Here is a 26,041-nt window from a genome sequence, read left to right as displayed (position 1 = left end):
GAGGGAAAGAGACGTAAGACAGGATGAGTGACAATGTACAGAACTTCATCAAAAAATAATTACAAATGAAGTACTATAATTAAAGTAAGCAGCAGCACATTTTTTAAAATCAATCAAAACAAGCAGCGCTAATTTTAGCGGCAGGACAAGCCGTTTTCATAATGTCATGAAATAAACAGAGTGTAAACGGTAAAAAGAGGAACAGTACCTTATCAAAGGGAATGCCATACTTCTTCAGTATGGACGGGGAGATTAGAGTCATCTTGTGACGGAGAAATGCCTCACATCCCTTGAAGCTGTTAGGAAAGAAACCTGACAGAAAATTGCACAAAGACACCATTAAAAACTATGTATTTAGATTGCTGGTTTTGCTTGACAAGACAAAAAAAACCCCTTAACATTCAATTTACAATGATACTGAGAGAAATGCTGCCAATTTTAAACTTAATATGTGACCAGTAAAATTATAGTATTTTACTCTATTGTAATACTTCTCCAGTGTAGCTATTTTTTTAAAAAATTTAATTGATTCAGTATGGATTTTCCGTAAGTATTTGTACAGTTTACACCTCTAGCATAGTTTTTTGCATGTTTGCAGTCGCACCTCATTAGTATGCTGCATCTTCAGCTTCGCCGTTACCTCCCGTGCCCTCTCGCTGCTGATTTAATTTATGTGCTGTACCTTGTTGCTCGATGCAGACCTGCTTCTGTATGCTGCAATGCTTATTTAATAATTATTTAATTGCCTCCCCCTAATCTCCATTTATGTGGAGGATTGAAACAGAATATAAATGATCCTTTTACCTGTAGCCAGACGCTCCAGTCTCTTTCCGTGCTCAGGGGGGATGGCATACCTGTTAGAGAAAACAGAGAGAGCACACAGGATTATTTGTTTTCCATTGTGTAGGGGAAATTCTGGACATTTATTGTTCATTATGTCTACAGTGTAGCACAAGGTGCAGACAAGAGTCCAAGAAGAAGCTTTACAATTTCAATACTGCCATCAAGTGGTGGATGAATGAATAATTGCAAGAAGACTGACAAACACATCACAATGTAGAGAAAGATGGTTTCTTAAAGCTCATGCAAACATTCAAATATCCTGCTTCATCTGCTTGCTTTTAGATTTTCAAATCAAATGCTGAAATTCTTTTTAATTCCCAATATCTGGGCATCTATATTATTTTATGTCTCCGTAGCAACATTCCTTAAATCTCTGGAAGTTTTGTAAGTAAAAGTCTACTTTATCCTCTGATGGGGATAAAATAGCCAGTGCACAGTGGCTGCTGTTGAGGTATGAGAATCACAATTTCTCCACTGATGCAATCTGAATTTAAACTACTCCCAAAGTTTCCAGCGAGAAACCCCGAGAGCGTGACCGGATTCCCCCAAGGTTCGACTAGGCATTCCATTTGACTAGCACCATCCGCCCTCAGGTCTGTGGCATTTCTATCATCATTTCAACTGTCAGCTTAACAGAGCAGCGAGAGACAGGGTGAGAGGAGGAGGCAACCACAGGTAGAGGTGACATGGGAAGTTGGAGGGGAGAGGGGGATTGTGGGGATGTGAGAGAGGTGCATTTTTAAGCCGCTCCCCTCCAGGGACGAAATGTCAAAATACCAGGAAGATGAAAGAGTGTACATCGGTGTGTAGGTGTGCGCGCGCGAGATGATAAAGGTAAGCATGTGTGGGGGTACTTGGCACACTAGGCTGCTCTTGGTGTGTGTGTGTGTCACTGTCTGGCTGTGACACTGATCCCTGTGGGGTTGCAGGGCTCACTGCTCTAATGAGCAAAACTCCCTCCAGGGCAAGAGAGAGAGAAAGAAATGGAGCAAACCAAGCTGACAAAGAAATAGACAGAAAACTCCATTTTGATCAACCTGCATTCTTCACCTCTTGTTCCAACATTATCATCATATCGTGAACCTCCCAATGAACCAGCTCCTCTCCTATTAAACAACATAAGCTCTTTAATGAACACCAACTAGACCTATGCAATGCATATTCTGGCCTGTAGCATGTATTCTGGTGAATATGGCATTTTCTATGAAATTTAACAAAAACTTTGAAAAAGTTTCGTCGTTTTCAGACAAAACAGGAGTTTGCCTTTCAGACAAAGAATGCAGAATGAGACTTTTTGAGTCAGACTCATTCACAACAACAGGAAAATGTCTGGAACATACAGATGAGCGGTAGCGGCTGAGTAGAGCATGCAGGTGGCAGGACATGACGTATAAATTCCACTGCAGAAAGCACATATTTTGGCTTATGGCACATTGGCCCTTATCATGAAAAGCTCTAAAATATTGTTGTCTTTCCAAGTTGACATCTTTTGTCCGCTTGTTCTACGTGTATGGCTCCTCTTCTTTATCCTGGGATATTGGTATTCTTTCAGTTTCACATCCGTCCCTTGTTAGAAACGTCATTAATACGGCCACCCTGAATTCTCCGGATTTTCTCCAGCTGTTTTATCACTCAAAAACTTTCCTGATATTTTACTAGGGAGCTGGCAGGAGAAGTTTCAGACTATCTAACTCGGACATTTGTGTTCTCACAAAAAGCCAGATTCAATTTTGCCTTGCTCCACTGTGCAGACAGGAATGATAGCTCCCAAGAAATCACACCATATGTTTACACGCTTGGGAGAATAACACAGCTCCAAACACATTCTGTCCCTAGACAAGCAATCAAGTCCCTTGTGCTATTTATGTTGTACCTTATTTTATTCTCACCAGTATTTAAACTCTCCAAAGCATAACCACTGCATGTGGCCTTCTCATAAGTGTGCACACGAGTAAGAAGGGCCATGTGCGAGTGATATGCAAGGTTAATCAAATGAAACCTATGACTTTGTGTTTAATTAAAATCGTCTTTAATCATGAAAATCTACATCTAACAGTACTAAAGACGGCAGCCTTGACACAAATGCGAATATGCATATATGAAGGACACAGTACAAAGAGTACAGGCACCTTAGAAATAAAGACGGTTAGACAAGTTGAAGGTGAAAAAATACTACACAAAAAGGTGAGAAAAAGCATGTTATCCTAGAGGTGAGGCATAACGAGTTCTGTAGGTCTCAGGCTACATTTATAATTTTTATAAAGAAATTGCACTCTTGAATGCTGCTGTGAGTTCAGTGATTGTGTTGTTGATTCAACACGATGATAATTCAGGCTAATAAGTAGTGCTGTTGCACTGGATTGAATTGTGTTGCTTCTTCATGTGCTAATCCGATGTGGCTAAATCCCCGTCCCATACTCACCAGGACTTGGGCTCGCCAAAGTGGAGGTAGTTGATGCTGTACAGGTCCATATCCTCAGTGTGCCAGGAGAATGTCGTCTTCCACATGCCGAAGTACAGGTATGGAGTGTTAACCCCCTGGATGGATACGCCAGAGTCCTCCTCGATCACATCCAAGACGGAGTTCAGGTGGCCGATGTTCCACTCTTCGACATCCTGGGAAATCAGGCATTAGAGAGATGGGTAAGTATGGCAGTTATTAATTCAAATCGGTATCCTCTATACAAAATATAATGAGACTCGTTGCTCTTCAGGTTGGTCAGCTGTCATATTAACCCTGTTGCTCTCCGTTAAAACTACTGAAAACCTGACAAGCAGCTCTGTATGCAGGGGAAATGTGAAGCAGGAGAAAAAAAAAAAAAAAAAAATTGTACTTTTACTTAATAGCATCCACACTGACAGAGAGCAACACCACAACACCAGAATATGGTCACTTTGCTTCTATTAAAGTGACAAATGCCACATGTACCAAGCCTCTAAAGTCCTGCTGCTGAAAATAGTTGCTCTGGGTTGTAAAACGTCCACTATCTTATTTCGTTTAAGCTGAGGATGATGAAAGGTTATCCAACATTCCAGCCACAACACAGGCACTAACTCTTGTTTTATTACAACAAAAACACTATAAAATTAAGACTTAATACAGAGAGAAAATGGAGGTATAGCCCTTAAGGCCGACCAAAATATCTAAATGACAGCATCAATTTGTTGTAGCACTACACCGAGTGCAGTGTGCACTCTGAACCTGTATCATCTATCAGAACAGACTTGAAAGTCCCGACTGAAGTCATACGAGTAAAATCTTTATGATTATTTAATGGATTGTTTTTTAAAGATATTTTGAGCTTTCACATGTTAATGACAATAAAGTTCAAGTGTGAAATGGGGAGATAGAATGGGGAAGACAGGCAGCAAAGGGCTGGGTAGGAACCAGACCTGTGGCCCCTGCGGGAGGACTCAAGCCTCTGTGTGCAGGGCGCCACCTAGCTCACATGGTAGCACACTTCTTCCCTATTCAATCGAGTATTTCATGTATTCTGATGCATTTTTTTGAGACTCGGCTCCAAGTTGTTGTACTCTAAGTGTTGCTCTCCTTTCCTTGCAAAAATCCAACCTGAAGTCAAACTAGCACCCTCCGGCAAAATAAGTATATTTACAGTCCACTACAGGGATTTACAATATTACATTTTTTAAAAGGCAGAACCAATACAGAAAACTGAATCTGTAAAGAAATCACTGAAAGTGAAACTAAAGACGCTGATCACAAGGGACAGATAAACCAACAAGTGTATAAATAGGGCAACAATAGAAGAAAGAAAGTAATTTACCTCATCGTAGAGGCTGCCGCTGACATCAGCTCCATATATGGGCGAGACAAAAGTGAGATTCTTCCAATATTTCCTCTCAAGATCTTCATAATTCAGGTAGCGAGGTGTACAGTACCTGTGGAGGAGAAAGGAATTACATTTAGTACTGTAGATGTAGGGCATGTGCAGTCTTGTACACTAAAAACCTTCTTAGCAAATAATAATACACTAACAGGTTCTCCTCTCATCTAGAATTTAAAATTGTACGACAGATTTTGGAATATACCACAAATAGTGTAGGTTACCCCATGAACTACATTGGTAGCACAACTTTAACCTTTTAATGTACTTTAATGCTCTTATGTGAGCTTTCCCTCCCTCTAAAATACAGTATAAAATACAGTTTTAACATCCTCCATATTACTCACATGTCACTGTTAGCCAGTCGCCTAAACTCCTGCACATTGAGAGGCTTCTTCTGGATGTTGTACTGAGTGAAGAGCCCCGACTGGCCAGCGACCATCTGCTGGATAGGAGCATCTATCATCAGATCATCGATGTCGTCATATGTACGACGGGGCTTCCAGCCTTTGGGAGGGATCACCTGAGGAAACAGACAGAGACGTTACGGTTTCTTGTTGAAAATAAGCAGGAGCAGAGTCATCTTGTACAAATACATCATCCAAATCAGCACTTCATCCTTAGGAATCAGCTCCACAGTAGTTAACCCACAATGTCCAGTAGGGGATCTAGTTTATTATTTAGTTATATTATATGCTCATCATGTCTGTCTTTCTTCTGGCTGAATAAAGCTGCATCCAGTCCCTAACGATGCATAATGACACTTTACAACCGTCATCAAACTGAAGGCCTGCAAGAGGAGGTTTTGGCACAACAGCCTTGTGGACATAAACTCGATTACATGGTTCTTAAATTTTACAGATCAACATCAATATTTTTCAGTGTGATTGAAACTTTATTACAGTTGAGACTGAAGATGTTGCCTACTTTTGCCAGGCCTGCGCGGTGTGCACCCTGAGACTCCATGTAAACCAGGTACTGATTGAAGTCCCGGAACTCCTCCATGGTGGGCCTGAAGGTCATTATCTTGCAGGTGGGGTTTGCAGGGGTGAACACCTCTGCCCCCGCCATCCTGCCGCCTCTCCAGATAGACCTGCACAAATCAATACTTCATTAGTAGAAATGCAGTTTATTCTGGAAAGACAGATGATGGCCAAAAATGACAGACATTGTAAAATCGTCAACATTTTTTAAAATAGAATGGCACACAGTAGAGTTTATACCTCCACTAAGGTCCAACAGTCCCCTTATGAAAACACATCTAAATTCAGTAGATCCAGATTTTTCTATGGAGCTGCTCCAAATTTTACACACTCATGAATATCAGTCCCTTAAACTTGGCTGATTTTTTTTTCATTAAGCTTCATGAATTATTCTCTGAGAAATCAAGTCAAATTTTGAAACACTCGCAACGCTAAAGAAAGTGAAAAAGAAATCCTTGATCCACAACTAAATTTTAAGTCTTTCCTGCATCCTTGCACCAGGTTTTGTGGTTTATCAGTTCAGTGGTCTGATAGACAAACAAATGCAGCCAAAAACACAACCTCCTTGGCGAAGGTAATAACCAGAGAATCCATTCATCTGCTTTAAAAGCTAAATATGATCATTTAATAAAGTGGTGAGTAGATATTGTGAATCAGGCACAAAAAGAATTGTATCAAGTTGCTAAAAATGTTTTTTTAATAATTCTTCATGCAACCTAAAATGTTATGGTTATAAATTAATCTAGTGTGTGTTCATTTATATATAATATTATTATATTTCCTATTATTCTCCACTTTTATATTTGCGTTGATTGTGTTTTGCAAACTAGAGTCACCTATTTGGTGGTTGCCAATTATTGTCTGTTAAATTTGACCGTCACCTGTATTCATGGCACATTTGTAACATAAAAACCATGTAAATAATGTAACCGCTTACAAATGTTAATGTCACTTGTATTGGTTTATGTTCTCTCTCCAACACCTTAAAAAAAGAATCACACCAACTCTTACAGCCTCTGTGCCATCAACAGTAATTGAGAGGCGTGTAAATGGCAGCTGCCCTGTGTGTTGGTGGCGAGTTCACCGTTAGATGGAGGTAGAGACTCGGATGTGGATTTGATGCTTCGCGGGTGCCAACGAGTCCTCTCAGATTTGGGTCCCATCCCATCCCACTCCCAACTCTGCGCATCCAAACAAAGGATCACGTTGCCCGGAGCGAAGCCGATGTTGTGATTTTCAAACCCTGTGTCTCTTACTTCCCTTAAAAACACCACCACGGTGACGCAAGACCCGATTATGTAACAGACACATCGCAGGCTCGAACAAGTTTTTACGAGAGAATAAATACATACTATCAGCCTCAGTGTTGAGACCCAATGTGTTTACACTCTTTGTTGATGGCAGTGTGTATTAAAACACCCATTTCAACACGTGGATTTCCTGTAAGGGGCATATTTTGTATATTTAATGATAATAATACAAACACCTGCTACAGCTGTGGGATAATACAGCTCGGTGGTGTGGTAGCTTCCCTTTAAATAGTTCATGAGTGTCTGTATCCGGGCTGAGCTTTGTTGTCTGCCAGCTAACTAGCCCACTAGCCTACGTTTTGTTATGATGCCAGGCAATGGCTGAACAGGAAGCCCGGCTGGCTAGCTAGCTTGTGTTTACATGTTAACCACACTGGGCACTCGAGTGGGATGTGTGCTCACGGGACTGTGGCTCGCCAGCGTTTGGAGACAACAGAGGGGAATGGGGAAAGCGTGGCTAACTGGGAAGCTAACCTAGCTTACAGCATTAGCCAACTTCTTACTGAGGGAGTCGACGGGGTTTAAATGTCCCTCGCAAGGTGGCTGCAGACGGGCCCGTAGCTGTGTGCCTCTGTGTGGCCCACAGGAACCAGTCTGCTGTCTCACTGACACGCACATGTTGCTGGTTACAAGTTTACACTAAATGGCAAGAACGAGCAACACAGTGCCAGATGCCCACTGGCATTAGTGTGCCAACTTATCTACTGGTACCACCGAGGGTTAGCTGCTGGTAGCTCGGCTAATATCTGCACCAAATAGTCACCGGTTTCTGCTCAGCTGGGATCCAGCTAAGCTGCAGAGCCGAGCCCAGTCTTCACCGGTGAATCGCGAGTTGTAGCCGTGAAGATAAACAGCATTTACCTTGATTTACAGAGACTGTGCTGCGGTTGTTGTTGTTAATCACCGCGGTGAAGTTAGTTTGAGGTTGGATAGTCGACGGACATTCGCTCCACATCCACCTCCACTCAGCGGCTTCTTCTTCTGCTTCTTATCGGGTTTGGCTGACTAGCCGCTGCAATGGCGTATTGCCGCCCTCTACTGTTTATCAGTGCTCTTTTTGATTAGTATGTGTTTATATTGCAGATAATCCATCAGTTTTTTCCCTGGTCTCTGAATAGTTTTCTCCTTTTGGGTAAATATTATTCTTGCATTGGATGAGGACATGTTTTACTGTTTCTGAGTCTCCACATTTGCCATCTGGGTGTTTTCCAATCAGAGCCATGCAGCCCACTCCTCAGCCCACAGTGCCCAAGCTTCAATCTAGCTATGGCCACTAAATCTTTCTTTTTGCACGCAAAATTGCATTAAATGTAATTTGTAGGCATGTAAATGGAAGCTGCTGTGTGTGTTGGTGGCAAGTGCAAGAAGAAGACACAGTAGATGACGGTAATGCACCTTGATGTTGGTTGCCACGCACCAATAAACCAAACAAAGAAGAAGATCCCTTTCACCTGAACCTTACACACTGGACCTTTAAGAGCCACATACATGTGCAATGGCATAGTGTTGGTATTACAATGCAAATATTAGATGTAAATGTGCTACAGTAAAATACATGACATTGTACAGAAGAATATAACATTAGTGTCTTAGCATTGAATGTGGCCACCAGGAGTGCCCAAACCAGTTTAGATTCTCCTTTCAAACTCTGTGGGACTTTACTGGAGGAATGAACCTTTTCAAAAAGATATTCCAGTCTCAACAGGTCGGGAACCATGACCTTTTGTAAATGGTCTCCTGAACAGGACCAGATGTGATAAACTGGCGTAAACACGCAATGTTAATATGGCACAACTTTAACACTACATTTACTGACCTGCACATGGCAACATTACACATGTAACCAAATCCATACTAGTCAGCTCTGTTGGTGTAAAGAGTCCGGAAGATCAAGCATATAATCGATTCATTGACAAACAAATTTGCAGATTCATCGATTAAGAAAATAAATGTTGGTTGCAGCCATGTAGCTCTTCAAATGTTTTCTATTTTGATGCTTTCTTACATTTGTTATTACATTGTGATTTACATAAAACAATACAACATTAACAATAACTATACACTTGCATATGCATCATTGTAAATAATATGCATACAATGTTTGTAAATATAATGTATAACAACAGGAAAACACAGTATTTGAGTATTTAGGGATTTAGGTTTAGTGGTCATCATGTGCATTAGCATGTAGTGTTTGTACATTAGAACATGTATGATCAGAAACTGCAATACACAGTTTATATGTCTGATGTCAGATGATCGACTTCTGTGTCATGATGTGAGGATGATGAAACTGAGGAGTGGCCCCAGCTGAGTGCAGTTACACTCACTAAACTGCGGGGGTCGCTGACGGCTTTCTCCAAACATGGCTGCCCAGGATGAGCTCAGTAAGTTTCTCTCTGCGTTATTGGCGAACAATATCTGCTTTAATGTCGCGTTAGTGGCTGTTAATGATACACAGAAGGAAGAGGCGGCTTTATGCTCACGTTTAGGGTATTTTTTGAATTCACGATAAAGCTTGGTTCAGTTAAAAACAGGGGAAGGAACGGCAGCTAGCTGCTCAGCTATGCTGCTAGCTAGTAGGCTAACGCCACCAGGAGGCCCTTTGCCCAGTCATGGTCAAAATGAAACTAACACGCAGGCTGTGTGTGCTTCCTCGCCGATCAGACTCTTTATGTGTCGATTCACGTGTTTGGATGATGCGGCTGTTCAGGATTAGTTGCGCAGGATGTCATTGTTAGTGACGAGCCGGTTGTGTGGTATAGAAACGAGGCTATGGGTGGGATAGTCTGTCAGGAGATGAAGCAGCTAGCTGGGTGCTGAGCCATGCCAAGAGAAGGAAGGAGGGCAGGGCTGGGTGATGGTTCCACTAACACAGCAGCTGGCAGGATGAGAGCTTATCACTCAAACTGCAGCAACACGCATGAGCTACTGTCTGTTTATAGTCCACTGTTCTCAGATCACTTTCCTCTGCGTGAAGCTGAAGGTCGTACAAACTGGTTTTGCATGTGGTTGCACACACATACACACTGGGTAATTCTGCTAAATTTGAATGGAAAGCTAGTGTCAAATGACCTATGCCAGATTTATTCTTTCAAACTGATGCCGTGTTCCGTGTATTTCTGTTGGATTGGGACTGAAGCTCCTCAGAAAATGAAACGTATGAGTTAATCAAAATGTTAAATGTGTACTTTCTCCCAGATCAACTGGAACGTGTGTTCCTTCGCCTGGGCCATGCAGAGACAGACGAGCAGCTACAAGACATTATCTCCAAGTTCCTACCCCCTGTGCTCCTCAAGCTCTCCAGCGTCCAGGAGGGCGTGCGGAAGAAAGTAAGCAGGGTGTTACCTCTCTCTGTGCCCTAAAGAGAGTACAGGGACTCTGGAGCCTGTGCTCGGGCGCTAAAGCTCATGGAAATGTGAATAAATACCATTGTTTGCCATCAGACCCGTCACCTCAAACACAAGTGTCTCTCTGACAAAACTGCTTTGCACTGAATGGTTATTAAACAAACATTTTAGTACTGTGGTCAGGCTGCATGCACTATAAAGCCCATTCATACCGAAGTGTCAGTGGCCAAATGATATGATCTGTATTCACATTCCATCCTCTCCATTTGAAATGGGGATCGTGATTACCTGACTTTTACCCATAATCACTTACAACTTACTCTCTGACCCTTGAATCTCTCTCTTTTGCCAGTGAGTGTTTATTTACACACCTCTTTCATGTCACTAAACCACTAAATGACTTGTTTTACCTTGTCCCCCAGGTTATGGAGTTGTTGGTTCACCTGAACAAGAGGATAAAGAGCAGACCTAAGATTCAGCTACCAGTAGAAACTCTGCTGGTTCAGTACCAAGACCCTGCTGCCGCCTCCTTTGTCACGGTACGAGTCTTGTCTTACAGTGAAGGTCTTGAGGAGGAGGGTGTGTAACATCCATTGATACTGAAGTCAACTCTTTCCCATGATAACATAATTGTATGAAATGTGACATGCCTGTGGAGAGTATAGTTCAAAATTCAATTTCACTTCACATTTCAAGATCCATTATAACACTTGTGAGGTATCCTACTTAGAACCAATAACAAGTTAAGTATGATAACCGCCGAGCTGCGTCTGTGTCTTGGTTTCTTATAATGTAATATCACATAATTAAAAATGAATGTGTTTCATGTGGCCATGTCATTGATCCTAGATTGTTTTGACTCTTTGTTTAACTTGAGTGGTGATTGTTTGATTATTGGGTTTTGTAGAATTTCACCATCATATACATCAAAATGGGCTACCCACGCCTGGAGGTGGGGAAACAGTGCGAGCTGGCCCCCACCCTCCTCACTGCTATGGAAGGCAAGCCACAGCCACAACAGGACAGGTGAGGGGAAACACACGTACATACAATAGGATGCACAAGGAAGTGTGTTTTTCCAGATACACTTGAGTTTTTGTTTGATTGATGTATAAAGTTAGTCACAGATTCTGTCTCAGTCACTCGTTTGATCCTATTGTATTGTTTATTCCATGAATTTATGCCTTTTCATGCTCTCGTTCTTAGCCTGATGCACCTGCTGATCCCTACTCTTTACCACATGAAGTATCCCTCAGACTCCAAGATTGCAGCTCCATTTAACTTATCTGAGCGGCCAAAGACGATGCAGCTGCTGCTGGAGTTTATGTTGGATGTTTTACTGATGCCTTATGGGTGAGTTCCTGTGTGTGTGTGTGTGTGGTTTGGTCATGTTTGATCAAGGGGCTCAAAATGGTCTGGTTTTAAATTCCAGTGAAAGTGTAAAGATGTTTCCTTTGATGCTTTGTGGTTATTTGTTCCCTCTAGGTTTGTGCTGAATGAATCCCCAACTCGCCCAGCACCCTCCTCCTCGCAGGGAGGTTCTGCAGATGGGACAGTGGCTGTGAGTGGCCAGGGTCTCCCCCAGCCTCCCCCAGGGATGAGTGTCTATGCTGCCAAGAGGGTGATTGGGGAGGCCCAGTGGAGCGCTGAGCAACTAGAGCAGGTACAATAACAGTTTCTGCCAGTTTTGGAAGAGTATTTGTGTTTGATTGCTGGATGAACCTCGACTCAGAGCTTTGTGTCCGAGCCCCTATATTTGAATGGCTACATGGCGATTTGAGTTTATATGTTGAGCGTGATGCACAGCGTGTTGTGTTTCTCTTCCTTGTCAGCTACTGACTGCCTCAATGTGCATTTGCTTTAACAGTGTAAACTGGGGATAGTGAAATTTATCGAAGCAAAGCAAGTCCCTGAGGTGGAGACAGTGGTTCTCCTGGTGGTGGCATCCAGCGACACGCGACACGGTGTTGCCACTGCAGCTGATCTGGAGCTGAAGAGCAAACAGAGGTAGATGAGTTCACATAATGAAATAGTTTATATCTAGATATTTCATATATTATAAGTTTATATGGCAGCCATCTTATGCTCTTGTTTTGTTATGTTCCAGCATCATCGATTGGAACAATCCTCTAATTATCAACAAGATGTACAAGGTGTACCTAGGGGATGTTCCTCTTAAAACAAAGGTTCGTAAACTCACTAGTGTTTAATTTTCAAACTTATCCTTCGAAAAAACATGTAGATAACACTGTTGTGTGTCCTGCACTAGGGTGGCAATCTTAAGCAGGAGTTGAAGCACGAGCCAGTGAGCACAAGAGTCAAATTGAAGATCCTGCCACATCTCTTGCGGTCACGCTTAGCCGCAGAATGCTTTCCAGCTAATATCCAGGTACGATGTTTATCCGTGGTTGTGGCTACGTTTGTGTTTTCTGAATTTGCAGATGCGTCACATTAAGTCTGAGTCTATGGATCATTCTCATTGGTTCCCTCTCCTCCATAGGTTGTGTATGACGGTCTGTTTGGAGCTAGCACCAACAACAAACTGCTGTCTCTCACCCTGCAGTTTGTCCATCACATTTGCATGGTGTAAGAAAAGTTTTTTTCTTTAACCTTTTCCTTTGTCTAGATACATTTAGTTCAATGACAAAGTAAATGTGTTTTTACATTTTGAAAAAGTTTTTCCTCAATTTTCCAGGTGCCCTGACACTAATAAACCTTTGGGGCTAATGCTGCTTAATGGTCTTACTAAGCTCATCAACGAATACAAGGAGGTAAGACAACAAATAACAACTTGCATTTAATCTGCATGTTTGTACAATTTAGATTGATTTATTCCCACTGAACAACATTGTTCCTTGCAGGATCCTAAGCTTCTATGTGTTGCCTACTCTGCTGTTGGAAAGCTGGCAAGGTATAATTTATTAATTATTTCCTTTTTCCATGACCAGTTTTGTGTGGGATTTTAGAAATACAAAATATTGTACTTTTTATCTCCTCTCTTCTAGCCGTATGCCACAGCTGTTCACAAAGGATATTGCACTTGTACAGCAGTTCTTTGAGTCCATGTGCAAGGTCAGTGAACTATCTGTGAAGAATCTGACATGAGATGCATTGAAAACTCCATATAGCAAATACATCATAGGAAAATCAGTGCTTAAAGATATTTATATAATCTTTTCCTCAGCCTCTGTTCTGTTGTGGTACTGATGTTTCCATATTCTGTGTTATCTACTGTAGGAGGAGTCCGATGTCCGTCTTGCCATTCAGGAAGCTTTGTCCATGATGGTTGGAGCTTATGCTAACCTACAGGGGGCACTGCTGAATCTGATGGAGGCCCTGGTTGCTGCATACATCAACAAGGTGGGTGGAGAAAAAAAAAAACTCCCAAACAGCAATGTTGATCAGTTTACTAACCAAACGTGAGGCAAAAATCAAATATTGATTATTCATTATTCTGTCTGTGCAGCCGGAGGTGCAAGTTCGCCAAGTGGCCATGAAGTTTGCCAGCACAGTGTTTGCTCCCGATCACGTGCAATCGAGATATCTGCTGCTGCTGGCTGCTGGAGACCTGTAAGTTTTAACATTCAGAAATCCTCTACATGATGGTGAATATATTGCAAAAGGAATACACTATCTGCATTTAAGTGAGTCTTGGTAGCACTTATTAAATAAGCACTCGTTGAAACTAAAATGTGGGTGATAGCGCTGTAACGATTCCTCGAATAACTCATAAAAATAAAGTAAATTGATTACTAAAAATCATCGATTCCAATTCTGTGTCTTGAAGCTTTGTTTAATCCACTGGCTAATATATGGAGACGGGCTGTCGTACTGCTCAGTGACCACTGTGTTTCACATAGATGATCATTACTGTTGCACAACGACCTTGCTTAGAGAGCAGAGTACCCCCAAAAGGGCCGACGTTTACCCCATATGTTCGCTCAACATTGCTCAACTCACACACTAACACACGCAAAAGTATTTCTTATCCGATTAATCGATTGAATAATTGGATCACTAAACTAACTGATAGCTGTAGCCCTAGTGGGTGTCAATGGTTTACTTCCCAGATTGATTCAGAGGATACAATTTGCTGTTTTTCTGTGTTTAGGAGGGAGGAGGTGGCTGCAGAGGCCCAGAAGGTGCTGAGGGCTTTTCCTACCAAGACCTCAGAGAAGGAGGGACATAAGCCCATGCCCTCCTTTCCTGACATGGTGGCCCACGTCCAGGAGAAGGTGAGCATTTATCTATATTTTTCTTTGCCGTTTAGATTACAAAGTGGACAATTTTGCTAAAAGTAAATAATCTGTCTTCTATCTTTTTGAATATGTCACTTTCAGGCAGCTCAGAGGATCAAGACCCCAGCTAAGTACATTGTTGGAACCTCCACAATTCCTTTCAACCCCTCTGCATTTGGGGAGGTAAATATGATGGGACATTCCTAACTTTGAAAATTCAGGGTGTATCAGTGAAGAAGTAGATTTTTCTGCAGCAGGCACCTTCCGTTTTTTTCTCCCCAGATCGTGCTCTACCTGAGGATGTGTTTAGCCCACAGTGCCGGGGCCAGGCCCATGTCCACACGCCTGACAGACATGCAGGATGATGCCCCGGCCATCGGCCGCTACATCCACTCACTGCTGTCCTCTGAGCCTCAGCAGTCAGTGTCAAAGGGGTCTGAGGCAAATCCCGTCCATGTCTACATTGAACTGCTGCAGCAGCTACTTTCTGCTGTTGGAGGTGAGAGAAATGAGCCGGCACTTCTTGAGGACATTGCTCAACAGTCATTATGAGCTTCTTAAAACAGTGAAATATTTTTATTGCAGAAGTGTGAGATCTAAACATATAAAATATCCCTATTTTGAAATGTTGATTGGCTTACCAGGTCACACCTGTCTGGTAGAAATGTAACTGCTGAAAAGAGAAGGTGAAGTCTTACCCATTGTGACTTAAATGTATTAAATATGTGTTTTCCACTGAGACTGTAACTACAATGTATTCATGATGAGACTTGGCTGTGTTACAAGTGTTAATTTATCAGTGTGTCCATTTGTGGGAACGTTAAGGTGTTTATAAAAGGATTTTTAATAATTCCACCTCATCATTAATCTCCCAACAGGAATCCCAGTTATGTACTGTCTACTGGAGGTGGTGTCCGTCTGCCCAGAGAAGCTGGCTCCCAGATTTGTTGATAAAATTGACTGGATTAAAGTGAGTATGTTGTTTATTTAGATGTGGAATGGATTTAGTGAGACGGACATCACCACTGTATAAAAGTTAGTCCGATCCCTCAGCGATATTGTAACGTGAACCTAATTGTTGCAGCAACATATGTTTTCTTCTCCAGAGTATGATGAACACAAATAAGGAGGACGTGAGGGAGCTCGCAGCTCAGCTTTACGCTGTCGTGGTTTCCACCATGATCGGCAATGAGCTGCAGACAGCTGTGCAGAACCTGCTCAAAATCACCAAAGACAACCACGTATGCAACATTGGCTTCTTGAAACACCAGATGGTTTGTCTATTTTAAATCTGTCTATTGCACCATGTATCAATGCTTATTCGTTTTGTTGAACAACAGAGTCCTGAGACTCAGCATGGTGCCATCTTGGCTCTCGGCTACATGGTTGGAAGGTACATGAGCAAGAAGAAAGCCGTCTCCTCTGGTGACTCTACAGACAACATGGAGCTGAAAATGAACTTCTCCTCCCAAGAAGACGATGCGCTTGTTTCCATGGCTACAAAGACAGTTGGTGTGTAATCATTGTGCAACAGTTTCCTGCAATTTAGGGTTTATTTATTGACTATAATAGCTGTTGGAGTAAAGTAAAATGTTGTTAAATTAGCCCAGGTTGTGATACAATGTAAATAAAACAGATGTATTTCTTAATATCTCCATCCTTTAACAAACAAAGAATACTTTCTCAAATTAAAGTAAGATCAATTATTTCTGTCTGTGAGTGTTCATGTACTCCATTGTTTGTGTGTGTCCCTTCAGGTTCCTACCTGGACAGCAGTAGTGCATTACTGACAGTCGCAGCCTGTACAGCCATTGGAGAAATTGGCCGGAATGGCTCCCTGCTGATCCCTGCAGAGGGTGAGGGCTTCACCAAACTCTCCACTGTGGAAAACCTGCTGGCTCGTATCCCCTCTGGCAAGGAGAGCACAAAGGTAACGACGCCACTGAAGGAGGGGGCTCTTGTGATATTTTGTCCATCAGCAGACAGTGCACAATGTGTCTGTATTGTATTCATATTTGTTTTACTGATCTTTTGCTAAATGGTTTGGTATCTCACATCATGTTTGTTGTCTTGTTTGTCTGCCTTGTTCACATATGCATGAACAGATGAAGGAGCGATCGATCCAGACCTTAGGTTACCTACCAGTGGGAGATGGAGACTTCCCTCATCAGAAGAAGCTGCTGCAGGGACTCATGGACTCTGTGGAGGTAGAGAAACCGTACTGACAGACAGTAGCATACACATTAGCAGCACAGGGCTTTTAAAACACAATGTAAAAACAAAAAATGTATTTGAAAGCATATCTGCCATCTCTTTTTTTTCACTTAACAGGCCAAACAGGTGGAGCTACAGTTCACAGTTGGAGAGGCCATTACCAGTGCTGCAATCGGCACCAGCTCGGGAGCTGCCAGAGACCAATGGACCTGCACTGATGACCAGTACAGCCCACCACACAGTCAGTACATCTAATTGTGGCAATCCCCTCATTTTAAACTGTAGAGTTGGAAAGAAAAATGTACATAAACATTTGAGTTCTAATTCCAAGTCGGAGATGTTGGGAATTTCTGACAGTGACATGTCAACAAACACATTCCATAGTAGATTGACACTGTTTGTTAGAATCTGGTTTCACTTGCTGAAAATCTGCTGCAAATGTGAAACACAACAAGTTATGAAGGCTGGGATGACAAGGTTAGCACTAAGGACTCCTGAGTCGACATAATGGGTGTATTACAGCTTTTCCCATTCCAGACATTGTTTGAAAGTACTAGGTTGATCTGATTTTGTCAATTATGTTTTATTTTCTGTCTACCTCTGTATTGTTAGTAATCAGATATTGGATATGTGATTTATTTTTGCATCTGATAATCCTTCAAAAAAACACAAATAGTAAGTTAAGTCCAACATTATTTAAATGTTTCTCTTTCCCCTCATAGACATTAAAAGCAATGATATGGTTCCTTGGGTGCTCAACTCCATCCTGGCCAAGTACATCCCCAGCCAGAACCCCCATGTCCGGCAGGCAGCCTGCATCTGGCTGCTCTCCCTGGTCAAGAAACTCAGCCAACACAAGGAAATCACGGTGGGTGAATCTTCAACCAAACAGTATCTGTTCCTGTGGGCAGTAATAACCTGATATCTTCTCTGGAAAGAGTTCTAGCCTTTCAAATTTGGAAACTCTTAGTTTTGTCATGTAAGATGCAGAAGGCCTTTAATCCTACGTCTTGCTGTTTTCATTTGATATTGTCAGGGATTAAAAAATATATTGAACCATATTTGTTTATGTCCCTATATTTTCACACATCCACCATTAAATGGTTTTGGAACAGTTTGGATTTCATCTGCTTGGTCACGTGTGTAAAAACACCTGCTCAAAAGAGGTGAATTAACTAAATAACCTTTAATTTATAGCAGCTATGAGCTTTTTTGAAGTTTGAACTTTGTCATCAAACTTGGGCAAATGTTTCTCCACTGACAGTTTGTCTACATCAAGTGGGTTAAATTTGTCATGGACCAACTGTAAGATAATGATTTCTCCAAGAGAGACCTCCACTGTGAGGCCGCCTCCAGTGCAGGCTCCGCTCTGTACGACGTAGTATAAACAGTTATCTTACGATATCCACAGAAAAAAGCTAAGCCTAGCATAAAACATGTTAAATTTTAGATGGCTTAATGTAGACATATTCTTTCTCTTTCTTTTTGGGAGTTTGTTGCTGCTTCAGGGCAACATTTTGTTTCATACTATAATATTTTGCAAGGATGTCACCACATTTTGGTGTTTACATGACATGCTTTTTGAGATGAGGGATTTGAAAAGGATCCCTACACGACCTGACTGCAGAATCTAACCGTGTATATGTCAAATAGTTTATGTTGTCATTAACAAAACTCCTCCTCTACTTCCACAGTCTCATTTGAAGGAGATTCAGGTGGCATTCATCTCTGTTCTCTCAGATCCCGATGGTAAGACAACAGCAATGTGTGATCTGCAATCCAACTTACACCAGCCAGTGCTTTTCAAGCACCGCCCCTGGCTGTCTGTCCCTATAAATTCTTCATCCATCCTTCTCTTTTTCTTCTTTTCTCTAGACCTGAGCCAGGATGTAGCGTCTAAAGGACTTGGATTGGTCTATGAGATGGGAGGAGAGGACGACCAGCATGAACTGGTATCCACGCTGGTGGAAACACTCATGACTGGTAAAAGGTGAGTGGTTAGCTGAGCAAAGGTGGAAGTAATGTAACAAGAGAGAGACAGAGACTCATAGGACACTGTCTTAACATTTCTGTGTGGAAGAAGAGATAAGTGTAGATCATTTGTGTGAACATTATCTAAAATGCTTGTTTATGTTTGCAAACAGAGTCAAACATGCTGTCGCAGAAGACACAGAGGTTTTCCAAGGAGAAGGTTTGGGGAAAACACCTGATGGGTACGTCATATATCACCTCAACTTTAGTTTTTGATGTTTTGTCATGTATTTCTTTGGTTCACGACCTTTGTGCAGAAATTAACCTTTTTCTCGTGCTTTGATTGTCCTCGCAGCCACAACCTGACCACATACAAGGAGCTCTGCTCATTGGCCAGCGACCTGAACCAACCAGATCTCGTTTACAAGTTCATGAACTTGGCCAATCACCACGCCATGTGGAACTCCCGCAAGGTATCGTGTTCATCCTCTTTCTCATCCCAGTACATGTGTGTTCTGTGCTCCTTCCTCCCACCTGACTTCTTCTCTCCTCCCCACCTTTTTCAGGGAGCAGCTTTTGGTTTTCACATGATCGCTGCCAAGGCCGGGGAGCAGCTGGCTCCATTCCTGCCCCAGCTTGTGCCTCGTCTGTACCGCTACCAGTTCGACCCCAACCTGAGCATTCGTCAGGCCATGACCAGTATCTGGGATGCCTTGGTCACTGATAAGACCCTGGTGAGAGTTGATAACTGTACAGAACTAGATCTTAGTAGAGCATATACCTCAGCAAAGGCCTATATAAATGATTAAATTAATGTGCGTGTATGTTCGGGTGTGTCTTAGGTGGATAAGTATCTTAAGGAGATCCTGCAGGATGTCATTTCCAACTTGACCAGTAACACCTGGAGAATACGTGAATCCAGGTACAGTAACAGCTCAACCTCTCAATGCTTTTTTTTTTACGCTTTAAAAACCATTCTCCTACCATTAAAGGAAAACTTGACTGGCCCTGACCATTGTAATTATCGTGACCATTGCAGTTATTTAGCATTTTGACCATTATAATTATGTAATGTAGTCATTGAGCTTGTAATGTTGCACCTTGTAATATATATATATATATATAAATGTATATATGTGATAAGTTGATTTTTTTCCCCCCAGCTGTCTGGCCCTGAATGACCTGGTTCGTGGGCGCCAAGCTGATGACCTCATCGATCATCTCGCAGAAATGTGGGAGGTGCTGTTTAGAGTCCTCGATGACATTAAGGTGGGTAGAAAAAAATCTGAATAAATGTTGCTTTAATATGCGGAGCACCAGTGATCATTGGTTCCAGTTTGAGATTCTTACTGTGTCATGTTTACATTTCAGGAATCTGTGAGGAAGGCTGCAGACCTGACACTGAAAACACTCAGTAAGGTCAGTATGTGTGCAGTCCGGCCTGTTTGTTTATGTTTCTATTTGTTTGTGTGTCCATGTGGATATCCAAGTACCTGTCCCTTGAACACTCTCTTTCTGGTGTCTCCAGGTGTGTACTCGTATGTGTGAGTCTACAGGCGCTGCAGCCCAGAGAACTGTGGCAGTGCTGTTACCTACTCTGCTGGAAAAAGGCATCGTTAGCAATGTGTCAGAGGTCCGCTCACTCAGGTAACGACTCCCTCCCCCCTTTTACCATGTGACTTTGAAATTGATTATGTTGAGGTAACAAATGCTGTTTGTCAGGGGAATACAAAATGCAGAATGGATTAGTATAATAAGGTGGATGGCAAACTTGTTTTTTTGGACCATAAAAGTTGAAAACTCCCAGCTTGTTTGTCCACCCCAGCAAAATTTCATCAGATACTTTGTAATTTACTGGATACTTGCATATGATCCTTATCCTACAAAAGCAGAATCTTTTTGCTGGTTGAGTTGCTAATTTATTCCTGTGGTTTTGAGGAGTTAATCAGAATCACCAGACAACTTGAAATCACGTTTGAATGTTGCTACAATACGAGGTTGTGATTTTGTGCCACATCGTTGACCGTCTGCTCCTCTCTTAACCTCTCAGTATCCAGACCCTGGTGAAGATCAGTAAGACGGCCGGTGCCAGACTAAAGCCTCACGCTTCCCGACTCATCCCAGCCCTACTGGAGGCCCTCAGCACCCTGGAGCCTCAGGTCCTCAACTACCTCAGCCTCCGAGCCACAGAGCAGGAGAAGGTAACCTCGGACATGCACCGCATCTTCATCCAAAGAGTCTATCACAGATGAGATTGAACATTGTTATGAATTATGTTTTTTTTGTCATTCCAGAGTGCCATGGATGCTGCCAGACTAAGTGCTGCCAAGTCCTCCCCAATGATGGAGACCATTAACATGGTAAAAAGAACAAGTCATGATCCTTGTTGTCTCTCCATTGATACATTTCTTGATGTTTGGGTTCCAGAACACAGTTGTAGTCGTCTTAGATTGTTGATGTTTCTGCTTTAAAGCCTGACGATTCTGTACCTTGTGTGTCTTTGTGCACAGTGTCTGCAGCACCTGGATGTTTCTGTGCTGGGGGAGCTGGTTCCGAGGCTCTGTGAGCTGCTGAAGAGTGGAGTCGGCTTAGGCACCAAGGTAAAACACACGCCTATAATCATTCATTCACATGTTGATGCTTTAAAGGAAACTTCTTTACATCTTCCTGTCAATATCTTCTACATCCATTCATGTTTTTCCTTCGCCATGTTTGTAAAGCACTTTGGATCAACTCCTGTTGTTTTTAACGTGCTATCTGACTTGACTTTCCTCTCTAATATAAGTAAAGATGTAGTGTGCCCAGTCCACCTGCTAATGTTTGCCTCCTCTTCGTAGGGTGGCTGTGCGAGTGTAATTGTTTCACTGACGGTGCAGTGTCCTCAGGACCTCACCCCGTATTCAGGTACAGCACAAGTTTTCATCTGTTCCTGTCATTTATTCAGTTTTGGTGCAAATGAACTAATAACAGGCAAATCTTTGGTGCTTCCAGGTAAACTGATGAGCGCCCTGCTGAATAGTGTCCATGACAGAAGCTCTGTAGTGCAGAAAGCATTTGCTTTTGCTTTGGGACACTTAGTCAGGGTAAGTTTGATAATTAATCTTATTAAATACAACATGTGTTGTTCTCAGAGTAACTCACAAAGCATTGTTTTTATACCCGATTGCCCCATCAGACAGCTAAAGACAGCAGTGTGGAGAAACTACTACTGAAACTCAACACCTGGTACTTGGAGAAAGAAGGTGAGACAGAAGAAAATGGACTGATAATGAGTTTTTGCATAAAACCAAACAACTTTGCTCCCCTGTTTTCTTTCTGGTTCATCAACTCTCTCTTTTACTCACAGAGCCAGTGTACAAGTCATCGAGTGTGTTGATCGTGCATGCCATCAGCCACTACAGTCCGGATGTGCTGAAGGGACATGCAGGAGTGGCCCTGCCTTTAGCCTTCTTGGGGATGCATCAGGCTCCAGGTCCTGATGAGGAGAAAGGAGAGAGCCATGACGCCACACTGTGGGGCGAGGTGTGGCAGGAGAACGTCCCAGGTGAGAAATCTGCAGTATAATACATACACGCAACTTGAAATTAAAATGTTTGGTCATTATTAAAGAGTTAATCTCATCAAGATAGATGAGAATACAAAATGAAAGGAAAGAAGGATTAAACAGGATAACAGAATTGTAATTATCATAACCTGACGTTTTGTACTTTGAATCCAGGAAGCTTCGGAGGCATCAGACTCTACATGACGGAGCTGATCACTATCACACAGAAAGCTCTGCAGTCCCAGTCCTGGAAGATGAAGGCTCAGGGTGCTGCTGCCATGGCAACCGTCGCCAAGGAACAGATGGGCTCATTGGTGGCGCCCCACCTTGGCTTGGTGCTAACCGCTTTAATGCAGGGCCTATCCGGGCGCACCTGGGCAGGCAAGGTAATGACTGTTCATTCAAGATCTAATCATAAAGATCAACTGATATTTGTGATAATGCAGATGGTTTTTGATTTTTGTTGCAGGAGGAGCTGTTGAAAGCCATTGGATCAGTCGTGAGCAAATGCAGGTGAGATACGTTTTTCCAGTTGTCAGTTTTCCGTGAAGGGCAACATTCATTTTCTGTCTTTCATACTGTTTCTATTCTTCCTGTGGGTTTTAGTGGCGAGCTGAAGAAGCCTTGGCCAGGTCAGCCCACAGTCCCTGAGGTGCTGGAGGTTGTGTTGAAGGAATGCCGCAAAGAGAGTCTGGTTTACAAAATGGCCGCTCTGCGTTGTGCGGGAGACGTGCTCCACAGCACCCAGGAGGACCGATTCAGTGACATGGCCGACATCCTTCTCCCTCTTATCAAGAAGGTTCAGTCACATCTTCTCGTTTCATACTGCCTGGCTGTTGTAATGGTGCCATATTTAAATACATTGCTGGGTTTTAAGATTGTGCTCAGACTGTCTTCTTCATACCACACAGAGCTGCCCAGAGAGTGGGGGAGCATCCCAGAGGTCAATGGAGGACGATGACAGAGATGTGAAGGAGAAAGAGCTGCAGACGGAAGTGTTGCTTTGTGCTTTCGAGACTCTGGGAAAGACTTGGCCCAGGAACCCCCAGACTCAGGGTAAACTTTAGTATTAAAAATGTGTTAAAACCAATAAATGACACTTTTCAAAGCTGTACACTAGTTGACACATAATTTAAAATTATGAAACTCAGTCCATCAGAGACTCATCCAAACAATGATTTCTGCCTTTACTCAGTAGACAAAGTGACTCCATCATTGTAAACATACCATCCTTTTCACTGTCAAACATTTGCCAGGCCACTGACAATTCAGAGCTCGGCCAATGTTGATATTTGGGAGTAACACAGTTCAACCATAAACTTGATTTTAAATAACATTTATAAAACAAAAACACAAATATAACCAAATATTTGAACTTTGATTAAGAAAATAAACAAAATCTGTAAATAAATGCACATCTTGAGACGCAACTCCCAAACTAATGTGAATTGTGTGTGTGTGTAGCTCGTTTCCAGGTGGACGTTTGCAGTCTAATGTGTGAAAAGCTCAAGCGAAGCACTTGGAAAGTGCAGCTGGCCGTTCTCCAGTCCATGAAGTCGTACTTCCAGGGGTAAGAACCAACAAACAATTCCTTGTCAACTATTCTCCTATAGTTTATTTTCTTAAATTAACCCTGAGGGTCTTTTAAATATTTAAGCTGATAGATTCCTGCTTACATTTTTAAACTGAAGATTATTTGAAGAGATTATCTGTGAATGTGTTTGTTCTGTAGGTTACTGCTGCTGGAGAAAGGCAGTGAAGACTTTAACACGCTGTCCCAGATCCTCACAGAGACGAGTGCTGGTCTCACGTACCCGTTAGGTACTGGCCTCACAATCTCAAAGCATTTTGCATTATACTCTTTATATCTATGTGTTTCATCACCATGTTTGTATTTCTTTTCCTATCCAGAAAACAAAAGCTACTCGTCTGTGAGGACAGAGGCCTTGTCAGTTGTGGATCTGATCGTAAAGAGAACTGGAGGTACATTTATTGCCATGACTGTCTGATGGTGAACTGTTGAGCTTATTATATTTGTACAGTTTCAGGTAACATGTCCTCTGCCAGGAACAAAGTTGAACAGTTCAAATTGATTCCTGTTGCCAGTCTTTCTGTTCTTGGTCACACTAGCATTGTGGCTTTGGGTTGCAACGCAGTGTCCTGAGTTTTCAAACTAAAACAGGGCGATAAGCATTTCTAAACATTATTTGTTTTAGAAGTTTGAAATCTCCAGAGTAGCAACACTTAGGTTTTAAAACTAAAACTTAGTAGAGTGGATGTAGCCTAAGATGGAGAACGACTGTGATTTCCAATACAAAGCGTTTATCTTTTAGTCCATGTTCAATATCAGCATATGAATGTGTGTGGATTACTATCTTGTAAGATACAAACATACATAATGTTTCCACACGGACTGTGTATATATCAGAGATTAATGAAGTGTCTCTGATGAAATATTCCTGTGAACAGAGAGTGAGCAGTGGGACTGTGTGTCTGTGAAGAGCCGGGAGCAGCTGCAGCGCTCCCTGTCCACGCTGCAGACCGACAGCAGGCCCGACCTGAGGGACAAGGCTCAGGAGCTGCGTCGACACATCCAGAGTCAACCCTGAGGCGCCACACGCACAAAGAGAGAGAGAGAGAGAGAGCTCACAGGGTCCGCCAAATCCACACAGAGTGCAAAGCAAGAAAACCGCATCAACGTCTTTTAACATCGTAACGAGTAACACAAATCATTCACTAGCACACTTCTCTGTCTGACCTCTTTGCCAAAGCAGTCGTCTCTTTACGCAGATATTCCCAAACTCCTCAATCCACTGCATCAATATTCATGTTAACCTGTGGGCTTTGAAACTGACTTGTGCAAGAGAGTGCTCCGCTCAAGCTGAACGACTGACGCTCAAAGAGACTTCATTAACGCAACTTGCCCTGAGTCCGGACTCTCAGCGACATCGGTGGAGGGCGAGGCTAATTTTTTGTAACGTGTCAAGCTTAATTTGGTTCATTTAAATGGACAGTAAGATGATAATGAATGCTATATAAACCAATCTGTTAGGTTTGTGGACACTGTATACCTGTAGCCCCAAAGTGGGGACTTTTACTACTGTTGTGGGTTTGCCTACTCATTAAATATCTGAACAACAGCGGGTCGTACACGCGGGGTGACAGGCTTTCAGCTCCGGATCAAAGTTTGTGTACTTTGAGCTCAAAGTCCTCACGACTGTGTTCGTTCCTGCTGGTGAAGGTGGAGGAGCTGGTGGAAAACCTATTTTGTGAAATGTTAAAAATTAGTCAAATAATGTTAAATTCGAAGTGATGCTATAGCTGTTTGAAATTGTCCCTGATGAAATAAAACTACCTTCGTAATTTGGTGACTTTAAAGTGACATTTCCTTTGTCTTAGCACAGTGTGATTGTCACACATCTACAGTTTTAAATACAAGAACAGGTTGATGGCAGATCTGTCAGGTGCATACGTATGAAACCACATGTACTGACTGAGTATAAGTTATGTTTTGTATTGGTTGCACCCTGGTTAATGCAACACCTGAAGTGCTAATTTCCTTTAGATTTTGTGTTAATGTTAGAACCTAGAACCAGCTGCATTACTTATAATAATTGTATTTATATAGCACCTTTTTAAAAAAAAAAAAAAAAGTTACAATGAATAAAACATAATGCAAGTAATACAATTTTTAAAAAGTAACATGATAAAATACTATATTAGTTTCAACCATGCCAATAATT

General features: G+C 42.2%; 2 protein-coding genes across 3 annotated transcripts in view; one reads left to right on the top strand and one right to left on the bottom strand.

Annotated features, from left to right (window-relative positions):
- kdm4c (lysine (K)-specific demethylase 4C) overlaps positions 1 to 8,000 on the bottom strand; it is a 31,676-nt gene extending 23,676 nt beyond the window's left edge. For both annotated transcript variants that reach the window (XM_034596181.1, XM_034596189.1), the window contains exons 1-7: positions 7,843 to 8,000; positions 5,616 to 5,781; positions 5,036 to 5,211; positions 4,629 to 4,743; positions 3,266 to 3,459; positions 805 to 854; positions 209 to 312 (exon numbers count right to left, since the gene is read on the bottom strand). In XM_034596181.1, the coding sequence (XP_034452072.1) occupies positions 209 to 312; positions 805 to 854; positions 3,266 to 3,459; positions 4,629 to 4,743; positions 5,036 to 5,211; positions 5,616 to 5,759 (783 nt within the window). In that variant the 5' untranslated portion in view covers positions 5,760 to 5,781; positions 7,843 to 8,000. The remainder of the gene's footprint in view (positions 1 to 208; positions 313 to 804; positions 855 to 3,265; positions 3,460 to 4,628; positions 4,744 to 5,035; positions 5,212 to 5,615; positions 5,782 to 7,842) is intronic.
- Positions 8,001 to 9,297: 1,297 nt separating this feature from the next.
- On the top strand, positions 9,298 to 25,666 carry ecpas (Ecm29 proteasome adaptor and scaffold). Its single transcript, XM_034596171.1, has 49 exons — positions 9,298 to 9,368; positions 10,183 to 10,313; positions 10,754 to 10,870; positions 11,239 to 11,357; positions 11,538 to 11,684; positions 11,817 to 11,994; positions 12,199 to 12,338; positions 12,439 to 12,517; positions 12,601 to 12,720; positions 12,832 to 12,917; positions 13,027 to 13,102; positions 13,193 to 13,242; positions 13,337 to 13,403; positions 13,569 to 13,691; positions 13,798 to 13,901; positions 14,443 to 14,566; positions 14,672 to 14,752; positions 14,852 to 15,068; positions 15,448 to 15,539; positions 15,676 to 15,810; positions 15,910 to 16,081; positions 16,327 to 16,499; positions 16,675 to 16,776; positions 16,901 to 17,024; positions 17,506 to 17,651; positions 18,478 to 18,532; positions 18,659 to 18,773; positions 18,928 to 18,996; positions 19,110 to 19,227; positions 19,321 to 19,488; positions 19,597 to 19,676; positions 19,918 to 20,023; positions 20,126 to 20,173; positions 20,283 to 20,401; positions 20,805 to 20,955; positions 21,049 to 21,114; positions 21,265 to 21,354; positions 21,592 to 21,658; positions 21,746 to 21,837; positions 21,930 to 21,996; positions 22,101 to 22,298; positions 22,473 to 22,684; positions 22,768 to 22,811; positions 22,905 to 23,097; positions 23,210 to 23,354; positions 23,763 to 23,868; positions 24,031 to 24,119; positions 24,210 to 24,281; positions 24,768 to 25,666. Exons 1-49 carry the CDS (start codon positions 9,347 to 9,349, stop codon positions 24,905 to 24,907), a joined length of 5,535 nt encoding a protein of 1,844 aa, XP_034452062.1. The 5' UTR covers positions 9,298 to 9,346; the 3' UTR covers positions 24,908 to 25,666.
- Positions 25,667 to 26,041: the final 375 nt, after the last annotated feature.

The sequence above is a fragment of the Hippoglossus hippoglossus genome, chromosome 1 (genome assembly GCF_009819705.1).
Source record: "Hippoglossus hippoglossus isolate fHipHip1 chromosome 1, fHipHip1.pri, whole genome shotgun sequence".
NCBI classification, from domain to species: Eukaryota; Metazoa; Chordata; class Actinopteri; order Pleuronectiformes; family Pleuronectidae; genus Hippoglossus; species Hippoglossus hippoglossus.
The sequence above is the reverse complement of the archived record's forward strand: the minus strand, read 5'-3'. Positions and strand labels throughout refer to the sequence as shown.

Bases quoted from the DNA above. Each gene is read 5' to 3' on its own strand.
- ecpas (XM_034596171.1), top strand. From the start codon at position 9,347: ATGGCTGCCCAGGATGAGCTCA. The intron at 12,518-12,600 runs GTTCGTAAACTC...GTCCTGCACTAG, and splicing joins ATGTTCCTCTTAAAACAAAG to GGTGGCAATCTTAAGCAGGA. The intron at 18,533-18,658 runs GTAAGACAACAG...TCTTTTCTCTAG, and splicing joins TGTTCTCTCAGATCCCGATG to ACCTGAGCCAGGATGTAGCG.